The sequence below is a fragment of the Dryobates pubescens genome, chromosome 1 (assembly GCF_014839835.1).
Source record: "Dryobates pubescens isolate bDryPub1 chromosome 1, bDryPub1.pri, whole genome shotgun sequence".
Lineage (NCBI taxonomy): Eukaryota > Metazoa > Chordata > Aves > Piciformes > Picidae > Dryobates > Dryobates pubescens.
Window position 1 is genome coordinate 55,065,727 of NC_071612.1, and position 15,184 is coordinate 55,080,910.

Below are 15,184 nucleotides of genomic sequence, written 5' to 3' on the forward strand. Positions count from 1 at the left end.
CTCCCCCCGCTTTTTTTTTTCTGCTCATCCAAATCTGAACCCTAGTCTTGTGTCATATTGATGGTTATCTGCTCCATTCAGTGGGTTTCCCATACTGTGGGCATGACTGTTCCCTGTTCTGTTCCAAGTCTCAAGGTTCCCTGCTACATCACATCAAGTGCTGATTCACTCCCTTGTCTCTCATTCTGTCTTGTCTCTTCTTTTTCTTATCACATCCTCCTTACCTTTATAGAAAGACCTATTTGGCCATTTCCCCATCAATTACTTTACATGTCCATTCATTTCACTGCTTGCACCAGTTCCTCAGGGTAGTTTCCTCTCCTCTCTCAGTACCAGCTCTGAGGCAAGCACACACAAATTAGCAAAAATTTCAACAGTGTATGTGTATTGCAGATGGTTATGAGGTGGTTAAGGAGAGATGCTCTCATCATAGGTGTTAGTACTAATGTGTGGAAAATGTCATTCATCAAATAAAATAAGTAGATAAGCATATTTTAAAATTACATCCTGACAATGTTTAGTGCCAGAAGCCAAGTTCTAAGACTCTGTCCAGGCTGCAGTGACTGCAGAAGGACAAGAGGAATGCAGGAAGATATTTCACACATTGGGGAGATGACATGGGGGAGTGACAGTGAAGTCAGGCTTTGGCAGCTAACATGTTTTTAAATTCTAAAACTCATAGAGAAGAAAGATGAAGAGTATTATAGGACACTTCCTTAAAGACAGAAGTACAGTATTCTAAATTCAAATAAAATTAGTCTGGATATCTATAAAGTCATAATGCATTTGGGTCCAGAAATTATAAATACATATTTATAACCAACAAGGAAGATCTTAATATTTGTCATTTTGGGGAGAAAACAAGTTTTTCTGAAGAATGTCTCCAATTTGTCTTAACAATTGGTTGGATACTGCGATACTGTAACTTTGAAGAGTAGGGTTCTGGGTTAGGCTTGGGGATGCTGAGGGTTTTTCCCAACCTGAATGTCCCTGTGATTTTGTGAACATAGCTACTATCTTATGTTTTGATTTCTATCTACAGTTAAAAAAAAAAAAAAAAAAAAAGCACCCTTAAAGATGCTTACTTGGTCTAATGGAAGGTGTCCCTGCCCACAACAAGGGGGCTGGAACTAGATCCTAGAATCACCAGACTTGGAATTGGCCTCTAAAGGTCATTCAGTTTAACCCCCATGCCTCCACCGTCATCCCCTCCCCTCCTGCTCCACCACCACCATTTCTGTTCCCATCCCAGAGCTGGGGAAAGACCCTCAGCCATCCAAGACACCACCCAGAGGAGCTCAGCCCCAGTGAGGAGGAACAGCCAGCACCCAGGGGTGATATCAGAGTGGTCATCAATGTTGGCCCTAACAACCGGGGGGCCAGCAGGCCCCCCGGCCTTTGTTGTCACCACCACCATCACCCAGTGTACACCATGGGCACTCACCAGGGATGAGAGGAGGATCTTCAGCCCATATGGGCTCAGCTTAGGGCTTCTGCTTCTCCTGAGTGGGATTAAATAGGGGAGTGGGTGGGGAGGGCAAAGTGACCACAGCTGGGATGGGAGGAGACTATGTTTGCCATGTTCTGTCTGCTCCTACCTGGTGGTTGCCTTGTTCTGCTTACTCTGCCTGGGAGTTGTAGCCAGGTGAGGGTTGGTCTCTTCTCCCAGGCAACCAGCACCAGAACAAGAGGACAGAGTCTCAAGCTGTGCCAGGGAAGGTTTAGGCTTGAGGTGAGGAAGAAATTCTTCCCAGCAAGAGAGATTGGCCATGGGAATGTGCTGCCCAGGGAGGTGGTGGAGTCACCATCCCTGGAGGTGTTTAGGAAGAGCCTGGATGAGGCACTTGGTGCCATGGTTGAGTTGATTAGATGGTGCTGGGTGATAGGTTGGATTTGATGATCTCAAAGGTCTTTTCCAACCAGGTCAATTCTGTATTCTGTATTCTCTTAGTGGTTCAATCAAACAAGAAATCAACATGATAATGTGCCAGCTATTGTCATCTAGATGATATATATATACAAATAAACTAAAGTGTCTCCTAAAATTAAGCAGTGGCAAAAGCATGTTTAAAAATATCACAATACTTTTTGACAGTCTTATTTAGAGCATTGTTTTTGTGCTATCCTGGAAATTTCTTCCTGGGAAAGGACTATTCATTGCTAAACTAAATAAGGAAGAACTAAAAAGATTACATTTGGCAAAGCATTTAGATTTTATTTTTCTCCCAAAAAATCTTGTTTTGATAATGACTTAATTCCTGATAAGCTTCCTCTCATTTGAAAAAAATTGCAGCTGAGTTGAATTAATGCATTAAAAAAATAGTTCTTACCATTAAATAATATTATTATTTCCATTTCAGTCACCAACAAAGTCTGCTTTAGGAAGGTACCAGAGCATGAAAGATTAAGGTTCTCACCTGCCCTAAGTTGCAATCCTTCCTATTTTTCTTATTAAATCAGATCTATATTATCTGGTTTGGGGAAATGCTACATCAAGAGCAGACTATATGTGATGTTATGTACATGCTGTTCCTCCATCTAGGATCTTGTGAGAGCCAGAAATGCCACAGATGGATTTGCCTGTGTTATCTTCTTGCCAAGGAGCTCAGACTGGAGGGCTGAGACAGAGACAGCAGCACCAGGGTTGTCTCTGGTGAGATCCCTGTGCTGAAAAGCCCCAGACACAACACTGGCTAGGGATGTAAGACATCAAGGGGTATAAGAATCATTTACCTCAGTCTGGTACCTTAGTGTCATTCTGCATATTTTAGCTTGTTTGATGCCCTTCACAAGGATAGCAGATGCAAGATATGTTGTGTTTGACATCCCTTCCAGACTACTTACTTATTACTCTCTACAACTACCTGAAGGGAGGTTGTAGACAGACGGATGTTGGTCTCTTCTCCCAGGCAGCCAGTACCGGGACAAGAGGACACAGTCTCAGGCTGCGCCAGGGGAGGTTTAAGTTGGATGTTAGGAAAAAGTTCTATACAGAGAGAGTGACTGCCCATTGGAATGGGCTGCCTGGGGAGGTGGTGGAGTCGCCATCATTGGAGGTTTTCAGGAGAAGACTTGATGGGGTGCTTGGTGCCATAGGTTAGTTGTTTAGGTGGTGTTGGATTGGTTGATGGGTTGGTCACGATGATCTTGAAGGTCTCTTCCAACCTGGTTTATTCTATGTATTCTATGTATTCTACTAGGTGAAAACCAGGAGAAACTAAGGCGTCTAAAACGGTCATAAGTGTCATCCAGTCTCTCCCTCTTTAAATTTTAGGCTATAGTGATAACACAAGTTGTTTGTGTTTGTGACCAGCTGCTTGGCTAGGTTAATATCAAGGCATCTTAACAAGCAACTTCTATGTCTACATAGGAAATACCACTTACCGCAATCCTTACCAAGTTGTTTTACGGTTGTCTCATGATCCCATGGCTTTTAGACTAAGCACAGAGCTGCTGCACATGAGTTTAGAACCATTATCATTGATTTAATGTCAAAGTTTACATAGAGATGGAACTATATCTATTGCTATTACCACTCATCAGTTTATTTAAATGGATGTATATTATAGAAAGCAATAAAGTATTAGAAAAATGTTAGCAGCCCTGTTTTGCCACTAGGTGAAGTAAGCATCATAAATAGCATTTTGATAAATTGCATCTGTAATATAAAAAAATACCCCAAACTATGCAAATAAGCAGCATTTTGGGGAATTGATTCAGAGTATTATCTTGCAACAATAATTGTATATAAATACCATCTCTAAAGTAGGTGGCAAAAGCAGCTAAAGAAAACAATACAAAATCCTTTCAGAATAATGAGTAATGCCAAGAAATGAGATTCACCCTTGCAATCCTTTAATTATTCACTGCCTGTCAAGTTATCAATTATGACTCTACCCATATATTTATATAAAGACAGAGTGTTCAGATGTCCTTAGGCTATGTTATAGAATAATTTCTAAATATAAAGAACTAGAAAAGAAACCAATTGGAATACTCCACTGAAAGTGATTATTTAAAATTACAGCCTCGCAAAGCAACTGAGTAGATGCATCTTTTGTTTTTAAGTAGTTCTACCTCCAGAGGTCAGTATTCTGCAAATTTCAGTATGAGATTTACCATGGTTTTCCCCTTCAACCATTTTCTTTACGTGGATAATCTCCTGTTCTGTGGTTTGGAGCGGGGTTTGATATGTAAAAATACCTAAATGTAATTAGAATAGAATAGAATAGAATAGAATAGAATAGAATAGAATAGACCAGAGAAATAAGCATGGAAACCAATATGCTTTCAATTTACCCCCAGTAGTGCTTTACACTGATATGATTAGAACACACAGATCTGTTACAGGGAGGGGAGAAGACAAAATGTATATCAAACATGTCTGATGGGTCTGGTCATGAAGAAAGTACCTGGATTCCCTAGGAAGATTGACCAGCACAACATTCTGCAGGCTATTTGCATGTAATTCAGGAGAGAAATCCAATTTCAGTGTCACCACAGCACAGTTCCTTGATTACATCATCATCTTTTTTTTTTTTTTTGGTGTGTGTGTGTGCATCATATCAAAGGTTCAGTTTGCAATTCAGAGGCATCTTGAAGTTTATAATGCTTTTTAATAAAAAAGAAAAAGGGATATGTACATTTAGTTAGTTTAGTTAGATTTTGTGGTCCAAATAAATTCCTGAGAAGAAATACAGTTGAGTTTATTGCATTTTCAAATTACATTTGCAAATAGTAATACAAACCCCAATGTATTTAAAATGATCAAAAATGTTTTAAAAATGCTAAAACCTTCAAAAGCAAACAAATATAATGCTATTGACAAAGTTTCTCTACTTAAAATGCAAGAAATTAAATGAGGTCAGTATAAAAAAATCAGAATTGTAGCCACCAAACTAAAAGTATAAAACAATTAAGGGTACCTTTCTGTAGACAAATGAGCATTTTGACACCAGATTTTCAGGTCAATACAGTCTGGTGTACTGGTTGACTATTCTTCACAATGGAGAGGAAATAATCTCCACAAAGCTTGTCAAATTGAAGTGTAACACTAGATTTTTGTATTGGTTGTCCCTGTCTAGAGTCAAACTGAAAACTTGCAATAACCAAAACAGCTGGGTTAAATACAGATTCTTTTTCATTCAGAATCATAGAATAGAATCATAGAATCAATAAGGTTGGAAAAGACCTCAGAGATCATCAAGTCCAACCGAACACCCCACACCTCATGGCAAACTAAGCCATGGCTTCAAGTGCCACATCCAATCCCCTCTTGACCACCTCCAGGGACGGGGACTCCACCACCTCCCTGGGCAGCACATTCCAATGGCAAATTACTCTCTCTGGGAAGAACTTTCTCCTCACCTCCAGCCTAAACTTCCCCTGGCACAGCTTGAGACTGAACCCTGTCTCATGATTTCTCAGTCTCAGAAGATTTGATATGATATTTGCTTCATTTTCCCCCCCAGTCAGATAAAGAGGCATAGATGTGGTACTAAGGGACATGGTTTATTACCAGACTTGGTGGTTAGATAATGGTTGGACTTAACGACCTTAAAGGTCATTTTCAACCAAAATGATTATATGGTTCCATGAAAAGAGACCAATGGCACTATTGAAAGGATTATAACTTTAAAAGGAGTCTCACATTATGTGGTCTTCCCAGTTAGCCTCCTGGAAAAACATGAGACATGGAGTTTAACCGTAATCTTCTGGAACATAGTCAAACTGTCTGCATGTCTATTCATAAATACATGTTCCACAGATCTGGCCTGTATACTGGTCCAGAAACTGAGTGGATTTTGTTCTAAAGAACTTAATCCAGTTAAAGAGATTAATGCAGATAAACTCTTACTGCTTCCCATGACACACGGGGAAACCTTTGCTACAAAATTACTTTCACAGTATCATGGCTACTTCAATCTATGTGGCTCTCTGTTATATTATAATGTAATTAAATGCCAATAAATGTATGAATCTGTGTATTTATTGTAACAATGCAAAAATATAATCTCATACACAAATTACCAAAACATAAAAATGCATGTCATTCCTGAATACTGTCAGCCAGCTTTGTATTTTAAATAAGGAGATATTTTTGACTCTTTAAAAGGAAAAATTATTACCCCCTCCCATCTTAAGTATATCATATAAGTGATGGTATAAACTTACTTTATTACTTTGAATTTTTTTTCAAGTTCTTAGTGGATTTGGATTTTTTTATCATCTGCTGCTTTATCTCAGATGAACACCCTTACACAGATTTATAAAACTATTCTTTTGCCTAATATCATTATTGATGATTCTGTTTTATTTTAATGAAGAACAATAACAAATTTTGAATATCAGTTGAGAAGTGGTACATAGCACAAAATTTGCATAGTGCTTCCAGTAACATCATATTATATGTATAAAGATTCACCTACTTCCTGGTTTTCCCTTATTTTTACATTAGGAATATTGAAGGAGGATAGAAATTTTTTTAAGGAGCTCAGATTTTTTTCCTTAGTTAACACCTTCCCCGGAGTCTTCACTTATTCCTCAAATTTGGATAGTCAGGCTGAGAACATGCTACGAGAAGCATGATGAGTAACTGTGGCAGGGATTTTACTGGGTACAGCTTCACGTTTGCTCAGTCAGGTAAAATTAATCCCAGTGCCATTCTCAGCCACTGGCAGTTAGAGCAGACCTGATTTGCAAAGATGAAGGCAGATGCTGGGCCCACCACTGGCTTACTCAGGGGTAGTGATGGGAGAACCTTCCCATGTTGGTGAAGGGGGTGTGAGGAAAAGTGTTAGAGGAAAGCAAGCATAAAGTTATAGCACCTGAGGTTACATTTCAGAGATTGTACAGAAAGACAGTATTTAGCTTGTTAAAAAAAAAAAAAAAGTGAAAAAAATCTGCTCACAAATGGACTTGCACATGGTAAATTCTGACAGAAATCCCAAGAGCTTCTGTCAGGCTGCTTGGATGATCCAAAGAGGGGGAAAAAAAAATAGCACCATGAATCCAGAGGCCTTCAGTTTCTATTTTTCAGTTTGCTTAATTTCTAACTGTTCAGTTCTATTAGCAGAAATAAAAGCATGTTGAATAGGCTCATAAAGAAGAGTCAAAGCTTCTATTATTTTAATAGATTATCTTATTATTTGCACAGGTATTTGTTTAATATCTAGAATAAAATAAATGCCATTTCCTGTCAGAAAAAAAAAATCACCTAATAATTAATTTCCTATTTTCCTTTAAGGGCAGCATTAATATTAGTGTACAGTGGAGGTTTATGCCCTGACTATACAGCTGTTAGAATCCTCTATGGTAAAGATGCATTGGAGGGGTGTTCCTGACAAAAGATTCCAACTAGGTAAAGGGAAATATTGGGGCAGCTCTTGTGAGAAAACTGATTGCTGCTTGCCACCTACAGCAGAAATAATTTCCTCTGGGTCAGGAATAACTATAATGAGATTAACTCAAACTAGGAACAAGGGAAAGAGCACTTTGTGCCTTAGAAGACAGAGAAGTTCAAAACAACCATCCTCATAAAACACAGAAATGACCAGATGATCTGCCTGAGAGTGGTGGAGGTGTCTGTACAGAATTAGGACCAACCATCCTTAAAGATAAGCTATTCTAGACACCAGAGCTCAAAATTACCTTTCTTCAGGGCAAGAATTGTCTTGCTATCTAGCTGGTAACCAATTATTTATCCATACAAGAACTTGGCTATAGTTTATTAATCTTAAAATACTTTGGCAAGAAACTATGCCAAAAGACTTTTGGATGTCTAAATAAATCGGAAATGAAAGTGACTGCTGATAAACACATGGCTGCTGATACCCTTAAAAGACTCCAGTAGGTTTGTTAATAGACTTCCATTCATAAAAGTCATCCTGTATCTTCTCAAGTGTGTTTGACTTATTCAGATGCCCACTAATTGTATTTTTCACTATAGGTTCTATAAAAACACACCTGTTGAATAAAGATAATGGGCTTACAGGACTACAGGACATCAGAATACTCTGAAAGTCTGCAGGATTCCAGCTGCCTCTTCTATAGCTGGAATAGTGTACTTTAGACAATAAAGCACTGATTAACTGTATATTTTAAAAAATACATGTTTTTTCTGTTTTATCAGATTTTCTATTGCCTGCATGTGTATATATTGACAATATATGAAAAATGCAATCACTTAATGCAAAAAAAATCCTAACATATCTCGCAAGGTTTTAAGCAGATGATACAAAACCAGATTTTCCAGACTGCTCAGTCCTATATCCTGACTTTATTCCTTTCTGTTACTGAAAAAACATTCTTTCTTCAGTGCTCCAGTATTATGTCTGCAGCCATAGTCCTCTTCAGCATCATCCCCTCAGCTGCCTGAAATGACACAAACTCTACCTGATTGTTCCATGCAGCCACATATGTGATACATCTGCTTTGCCATCATGTTACTCATGCAGGGAAAGGAAACTGAGAACACATGGCCAGACCACCAGAGACTTGGTCCTGCTGTGACAATTAAAGGTAACTTGCAACTATAGGATTCTCTCAACCATCTGCTCCTTTGAGGAGAAATATAGCATCAGACTGCCCCAAATCAGTACATTCCAGACAGTATTTGCCTTTTGGACCTTGTCAGAAACTCTCGCTACTGAAGTCCATGAGTCCTGTGAGGCACACGGGTATGTAATTCTTCAGTTGAGGTACAGGTCCTGATCCCAGTTTATTAGCTTGCAGGTAGGGCTTAATAAGAAGGGAAAATCTTACATTTCCTTGTTCCTGTCTTGTTTTTTTTCCACTATCCTCATCCCTGTCTCCAGCCACATGGTACACCTCTGTCCTGTTGGTGAGACCACCCCTTCTCAGTAGCAGCAAGTTACACAATACATTATGGCACAAGGAGCAGCATGTCAAGAAGAAAAGGTAAATTATGAAAGGAGAACACAGAAATCAATTAAATACTTTGTGAAACACTCCTGCTTACCCTTATTTCATGTTTCTAAAGATGGCATCAGTAATGAGGGGTTGAACACTGCCTTCTTGAGAAAGACTTCAGTCTGCTTGATCAGTTCAAACCAGCCAGCTAGAACCCGACAGTACACCTCTGTGTCTAACTTGATTTAGGTTATTATTCTAAAAGACTGAACTTGCAAGGGTGTGATTGCACATGCAAACCAGTCTGTCTGAGTTATAAAATTGCAAGAACTAATTTGCATGTTTTAACTGGACCATGAACTTGTTGAGCATAAATTTGTTCCCCAGTGGGATTCATTCTTAAATTAATATTTATCCCTACAAAGAAATACAGGTGATTAATCCTCTTCTGAAAATGCAGGACTTACAGTCTCAGAGACAAAAATATCCTCTATTAATTGTAGGAAAGTGACTCATGGATAAGTATAATTTTTCCTGGACAGCTGAGAAGAATAAATACACTCCGGAAAATCCAGCTCTTCAGGCCTACACAACATTTCTGGCTTGAATAACTCAACATGCTAGAGCCAAAGGATATTCATGCAAGCCTCTTGTTACTGCTTTCAAATCTGTGGGTGTTGGGGGTTTTTTGTTGTTGTTTGGTTGGTTTTTATTAGGATTGGGATCTAGTGTCAAAATTTCAGTTGTTGCTGTGTTAATGCTATAGATGTGGCAGCTGCTATGAAAAGACCTTCTGTTTGACATTACCTTACTACTTCTAGAGAAGATATACCTGTCCCTAAATCATCCCTTTCAGCTAAGGGAAGTTCAGCAATGCCAGTTCAAGGACCAACTGAAATGATCATTCCTGCAGCTAGCATTTAGCAGGGTGTGCTCCACCTGGCATGGGAAAAGAGTCCACAGCAGCTTGTACAACATGGGCAGAACAACTTTCTCAGGACAAATTTCTCCCTGCGGAATAATGACTGATGCTTAGAGTACTGTTAAGCCAAAGACCCACTTCTCTACTAGAAACCAGATCTGTCCCTGTATCAGCGGAATCACTTACCTGTCATTATCATTGATAATAACTGTTAAAAAGAGAAACAGTTCCAAAAGAAGTGTTGGAACCCTCCACAGATATCTAAAAGAAAAGAAACTGTAGTTGAAATCCTCAAAATTCAGAAAGTGTTGGAATTCCTTTCTTGCAGAAAATGCAAGTCAGACAATTCACGTGAGATAGAAATTGCTGCTAAATATATAAAGTGCTTTGAACTTGTTCTCTTCAATTTCCATCTATCCAAAATGGAGGCAGTGCTGAAATGTGATATCATCTGGAGGCATAAATTAGTTTGCTAACTAACAGTATCTCTTTGCAGGTTTTCTGTGCAACCCAATCGAAATACACAGTTGCTTGTTTTAAAGAGAGCTTGTATAACCACCTTTCCCTTCCTGGGATGATATAGATTATAGTTTGCTCTTTCATAGCTTAGCTGATTTGAGTTGCGTTCTTCAGAAACATTAATACTTGTATTAACCCAGAGCTGAATAATTGGAAAATGCATTGGTTCTTAATGATGGAAAAAACTCTAAAAAACGTTGGCATTGATTATTGTAGTAAGAACAGTACAAAAATGTTCAGTCCTAAAATATACTATGGCAACTGAAGGTGAATTACAACCATGATGACGTTCGATAAATAATTCTGATCAATGCATACACATTACAATTTAAATAACTCCATTAACTTGAGATTGGTAATTACATATATTATTAACACAATTAATTTTGAGATGTGTTGCCAGTTATAATAGAAAGCCTCTTGTTTTATCTTAGCAACTGTGACAAATAAAGTAGTATCATTAACTACCTGGAAACAGAAAATGAGGAAGTAATTTCAGTGCCTTGTTCTTTTAACTACATCACTCCTGGTATCAACACTCATCCCCACATCTGTGGTGCACGGGACTGTTGCCTAAATCATGCTGATTGAATGGCTGTGTGGTTGTGCTGAAAACAGGAATGCTGATATGATGCTGCTGAGGGACAAAATAACCTTGTGGGACAAAAAAAAAAAGGGGGATGAGGGTAGGGTCTTTTTAGCAATACGCTCTTAACACTATTGATAAGGCATAGTAAACTGGGAAGAAAATGCAAAACTGAGGAAAATCTTAAACTAGAATTTCCATTTAACTAGACTTTGAGGTAGCAAAAAACTGCACCAAAGACTGATTTACAATTAGTTTTCTTGTTTCTGAAAAGCACAATAGTTACAGGTTTAGATTAAGCACAGAAGAGACTGTAGAAATCAAGATCCATGCAACTTACTGCAGGAAAAATCATCTTGGGCTGTCAACAAAGAAATAGGCTCAAATAAACCAAATATGTGCAGACTTTGAAGTGAATCAATTATGACTGATGTGTTGTGCTGTGGGAAGCTCCTCTGCTCCCTTGGCTTGTGCTGATGCTGAAAAACTGTTTGCCATTATGGCATGCAATCTGATCAAGAACACACAAAGAGCTGTACAATAGCTAGTTAACTGAGAAACAAACACGTTGTGGAACTGCATTTAATTAATTTTCCTTAGTGATATCATATTAAATGGCACAGCCACAGATTTCTTGTAACCATTTAAATTACCATACATGCATATAATTAATGTAGCATTGTTAACAAGAAGTAACATCATCTTGCTTTAAAATATTAGATCCTGGAACACCTTGATATCAGGTATCCTCAGCAACATTCAAACTGGTGTCAGACCAGCTTCTGTTGAGCTGTTCCAAATTACACTGCAGTAATGAGAACCTTGCCCAGTTGCTCTCTCGACTGCTATGTTAAAAAAGGAACAAGTATGGCTCGTGCTACCTGACTCTTCCTAGACTATGAAATTATACTCTTAGGAATTATTTTACTCTCTTAATCCTGGTATACAGAATTTGTGACACTAAATGCTAAGAGACATATTTGAAGAAACCTGTGCATGGGCAATGAACAAGTTTTAATGGAGTGGAATAAATTATCCAACACTGAGGCACAATTTCCAACCATGGAAAGCCTGCACACTACAGTTTTACCTCTGATTTCTAAAGCTCCAGGTCAGAGGGAGCTATGTCATGAGAGATGAGTATGGATTGTTTTACTTTTTTAATGGTTCATCATGATAAGATTATTTTTTTTGGTCATAGATTTGACAAAAGCATGTTCTCCAATTGATGTAGCATCTCCAGAATATTTCTTTATCTATTTTTACTCTTTGTTCTCATAATTTCTGTTACAGGAGCTATCTTCTTGAACATCTGAAAGTAGGTTGATTGAAAAATACATAATATTGAGAACAGTGCTCCAATAGCAATGATAGTAGAAGAAACAAACTTCTTCCATTTCCGATTACAATGATTTGTCTAGTGTAGGCAAAGGAAAAAAAACTACGCTACACAAACACTTATTAATAAGTACACAAAGTACACAAGTGTGTTTATTACATTTTTGCAAGCACTTTGTTCTACATTTCAAAAACGCCACCATCAAGCTGTTGGCACATTTATGTACAAAACAGATTAATTGTAATGCCTGCTACAAAGCATTCTTTGTGAAAATACAAACTCTAATACCAGAGAAGAGCCAAAAGCATTAACATCATTACAGGAGTTTAAAAGACATAGTTTTAAAAATCAGCACAAACGTTTTAAGACACAAAACTGAAACACTACAATATAGAATCCAAAAGAGGTTCCTAATACTTTTTGCAGAACTGTAATACCGGTACTGCACATGATCAGAAAACTGTTGACCCTATAGGACAGCCTAAGTGTAAAAAAAAAAGAAAGAAAACCAGTCCAAAACCTCAAATCAAAAACACAACCAAAAACCCCCAAAACAGGCAAAAGAAAAGAAAAAGAAATAAAAGCCAATCAACTAATACTACTCAATGCATTATCATGCCACAAGTAACTATAGTTATTACCCTCTACTTACTACAAGAATTGTTAAAAATTACTGATGATGCATGACTAGTAATAGTACAAAGAAGAGTTTTACTCAAGAAGTTTTATTAGAAATGCACTTACACTGAGAGAATTCACAATGGTCCAATAAGTGCACAAAACTACCTAAGATTTTTAACACTGACAAAAATGTCTTGTCAGGCTACATCACTTTAAAAGACATTTTACAGCATTCTTGTAGCATTAGAAATAGGCAAAAGGAAAAAAAAAAAGGCAAAATAAAACAAACAAACAAAAACCTCCACCAAATTTGGTCCAATAATACTGACTTTTCTTAAATAGGGTTTTTTGTTTTGTTTTTGATACAGGTAAGTATTTCAAATTAAGATGATCTATCTTTCTGATAACATTTTCCTATCAAAATAAATGTTCAAATATATTACTACACTTTCAAATAATAAACTCTGTAGTGGTTTCTCACCTTACTTTAACGTAATACAGGTAAACCAGTATGTGTAGGAAAGCTATAAGCCAAGCTATAACATTTATGGAAGTCTCCTTTAATGTGTCTCATACAGCTCAGACAGGTGCAATCCATGTAAATTTTTTAAGCAGGTAAAAAGACATCTGATCCTACGGTCACTGTGGTTTTGACATATAACTTTCATAAATGTAGCTAAGCAGTAATTTCTTACATTATCACATGAACAGCTCCAATTTAGCATAGTCATCATTGAATTAAAGAGAGATCATTCTGTAAAAAACTATGGATAACTATATCACTTAATTAACAATTGTCTATATACCATAACTCTTTAACAGGTAGCCGTGGTATTAAATTCCTTCAAAAGGCAAGTGGCCATGCATTGTTAGCACCACGGTCTGCATGCTCACAATACAAACAGGAATTATCACCCATTGAACTTGGAACAAGAGAATATTCTTTAAAAACATCAAGAATAATACAATGTTAACAAAGATAAGAAGCACTTTTTTCTTTTTTTCTGTTTTTTTTTTAATCTTTTTTCTTTTTTTTTTCTCCCTTTTTTATTTTTTTTTTACCCACTATTACAAATTTAGAAATTGCACCTTTGATTGTTTAAAACTTTCTTAGGACCTTCACTCACATTGATCAGGGTCCATCTGGCAAGTTTTCCAAATATAAAGGAAAGTCATCTGAATGTTTTCTCTATGTATTGTACATCATGTACAATGGTCCCTTTGAAGTATACCTGTAGTTAAAGTAGTTATTGAACTCAAAACTAAAAAGTATAAAAAGCTACTTTTTTTTCCTCCAAAAACATATAAGAAACAATGCAAAAAGTGTTATGCATAACACATACAAAGTGATTAAAAAAATCAAACACATATTTGTATTTGACAATAGTTTAGTATCTTTGATCTAGCAGAACTAATTAGATTAAAAGAATTCAGGAAAGGCTATTTAGAAGCTTTGTGGTAGAGAATGGTCACACAGAGTAAGAACTAATTAAGAAACCAAGTGCTAGACAACCAAGAATTGTACAGGGGTGATATGTAAGTCACCCAAACTATCTTTTGTGAGAAGCACTTCCAATTGTTTTTAAAATGGTTGGATAGCCTTTAGTTAAACAACAAAGCATTCACATGTTAGAAAGTAAGACAGGGTTTCTTTTATGTGTAAGCATTGAGCCGCTCTTTAGAGCGAGTAGAATGAATATCATGAAGCTCCTGTTCCTCCTTTGATTTGATATCTTCATATTTCTGCATTCTGCATGCATCTTTCACATAGGCCCAGTTGGCAGACAAGACCATGAGATAATGGACCTGTAAGAGAGGTAATGCAGAGGTAAGAAACAAGAGACCTAATCAAATAGATTAAGTTCAGCCAAGAAAGCTCTAGGGTTGAGATTGGATTTTCATCTAAACATAACTAAATATTGTTAAACTAAGAAGCTACATGATGTGAGTTTCATTCATCTTGAGATTACTCAATTAACAGCTGTTGCTGTTACTGTGACTAGGAGTTGGTAGCAATGGTTATAAAAGAATTAAAATCTAAAAATTAAGCAAATCATCCCTGCTTTACTATTTCAGCCAGTCTGAAAACCTATGTGGAAAATGTCTTCTGGTTATTTCTTGCAGTCCTCTTCCCACTGAAACACTATTTGTTAAAGTAGTTCCTTAAGACAGAAATATGCTGTAGACACATCTGTTCTCCTATGATTACAATAGAGAAGAGTTGATCTTTTTCTTTCTTGTTAAAGTTAGCATTAGGAATCCTTTTAGCCATGACTTCTTTCTTTCAAATGTAACTTCTAGCTGTCTTGTCAAACCCAGTTAATGT

The 15,184-nt window shown here is 37.1% G+C and overlaps 1 protein-coding gene across 2 annotated transcripts in view; it reads right to left on the minus strand.

Annotated features, from left to right (window-relative positions):
• Window positions 1–12,282: 12,282 nt before the first annotated feature.
• GPM6A (glycoprotein M6A) overlaps window positions 12,283–15,184 on the minus strand; it is a 112,078-nt gene continuing 109,176 nt past the window's right edge. The window contains exon 7 of one of the 2 annotated variants that reach the window (XM_054166176.1): window positions 12,283–14,664. In XM_054166176.1, the coding sequence (XP_054022151.1) occupies window positions 14,512–14,664 (153 nt within the window). In that variant the 3' untranslated portion in view covers window positions 12,283–14,511. The remainder of the gene's footprint in view (window positions 14,665–15,184) is intronic. The other variant, XM_009896348.2, reaches the window with a different exon arrangement.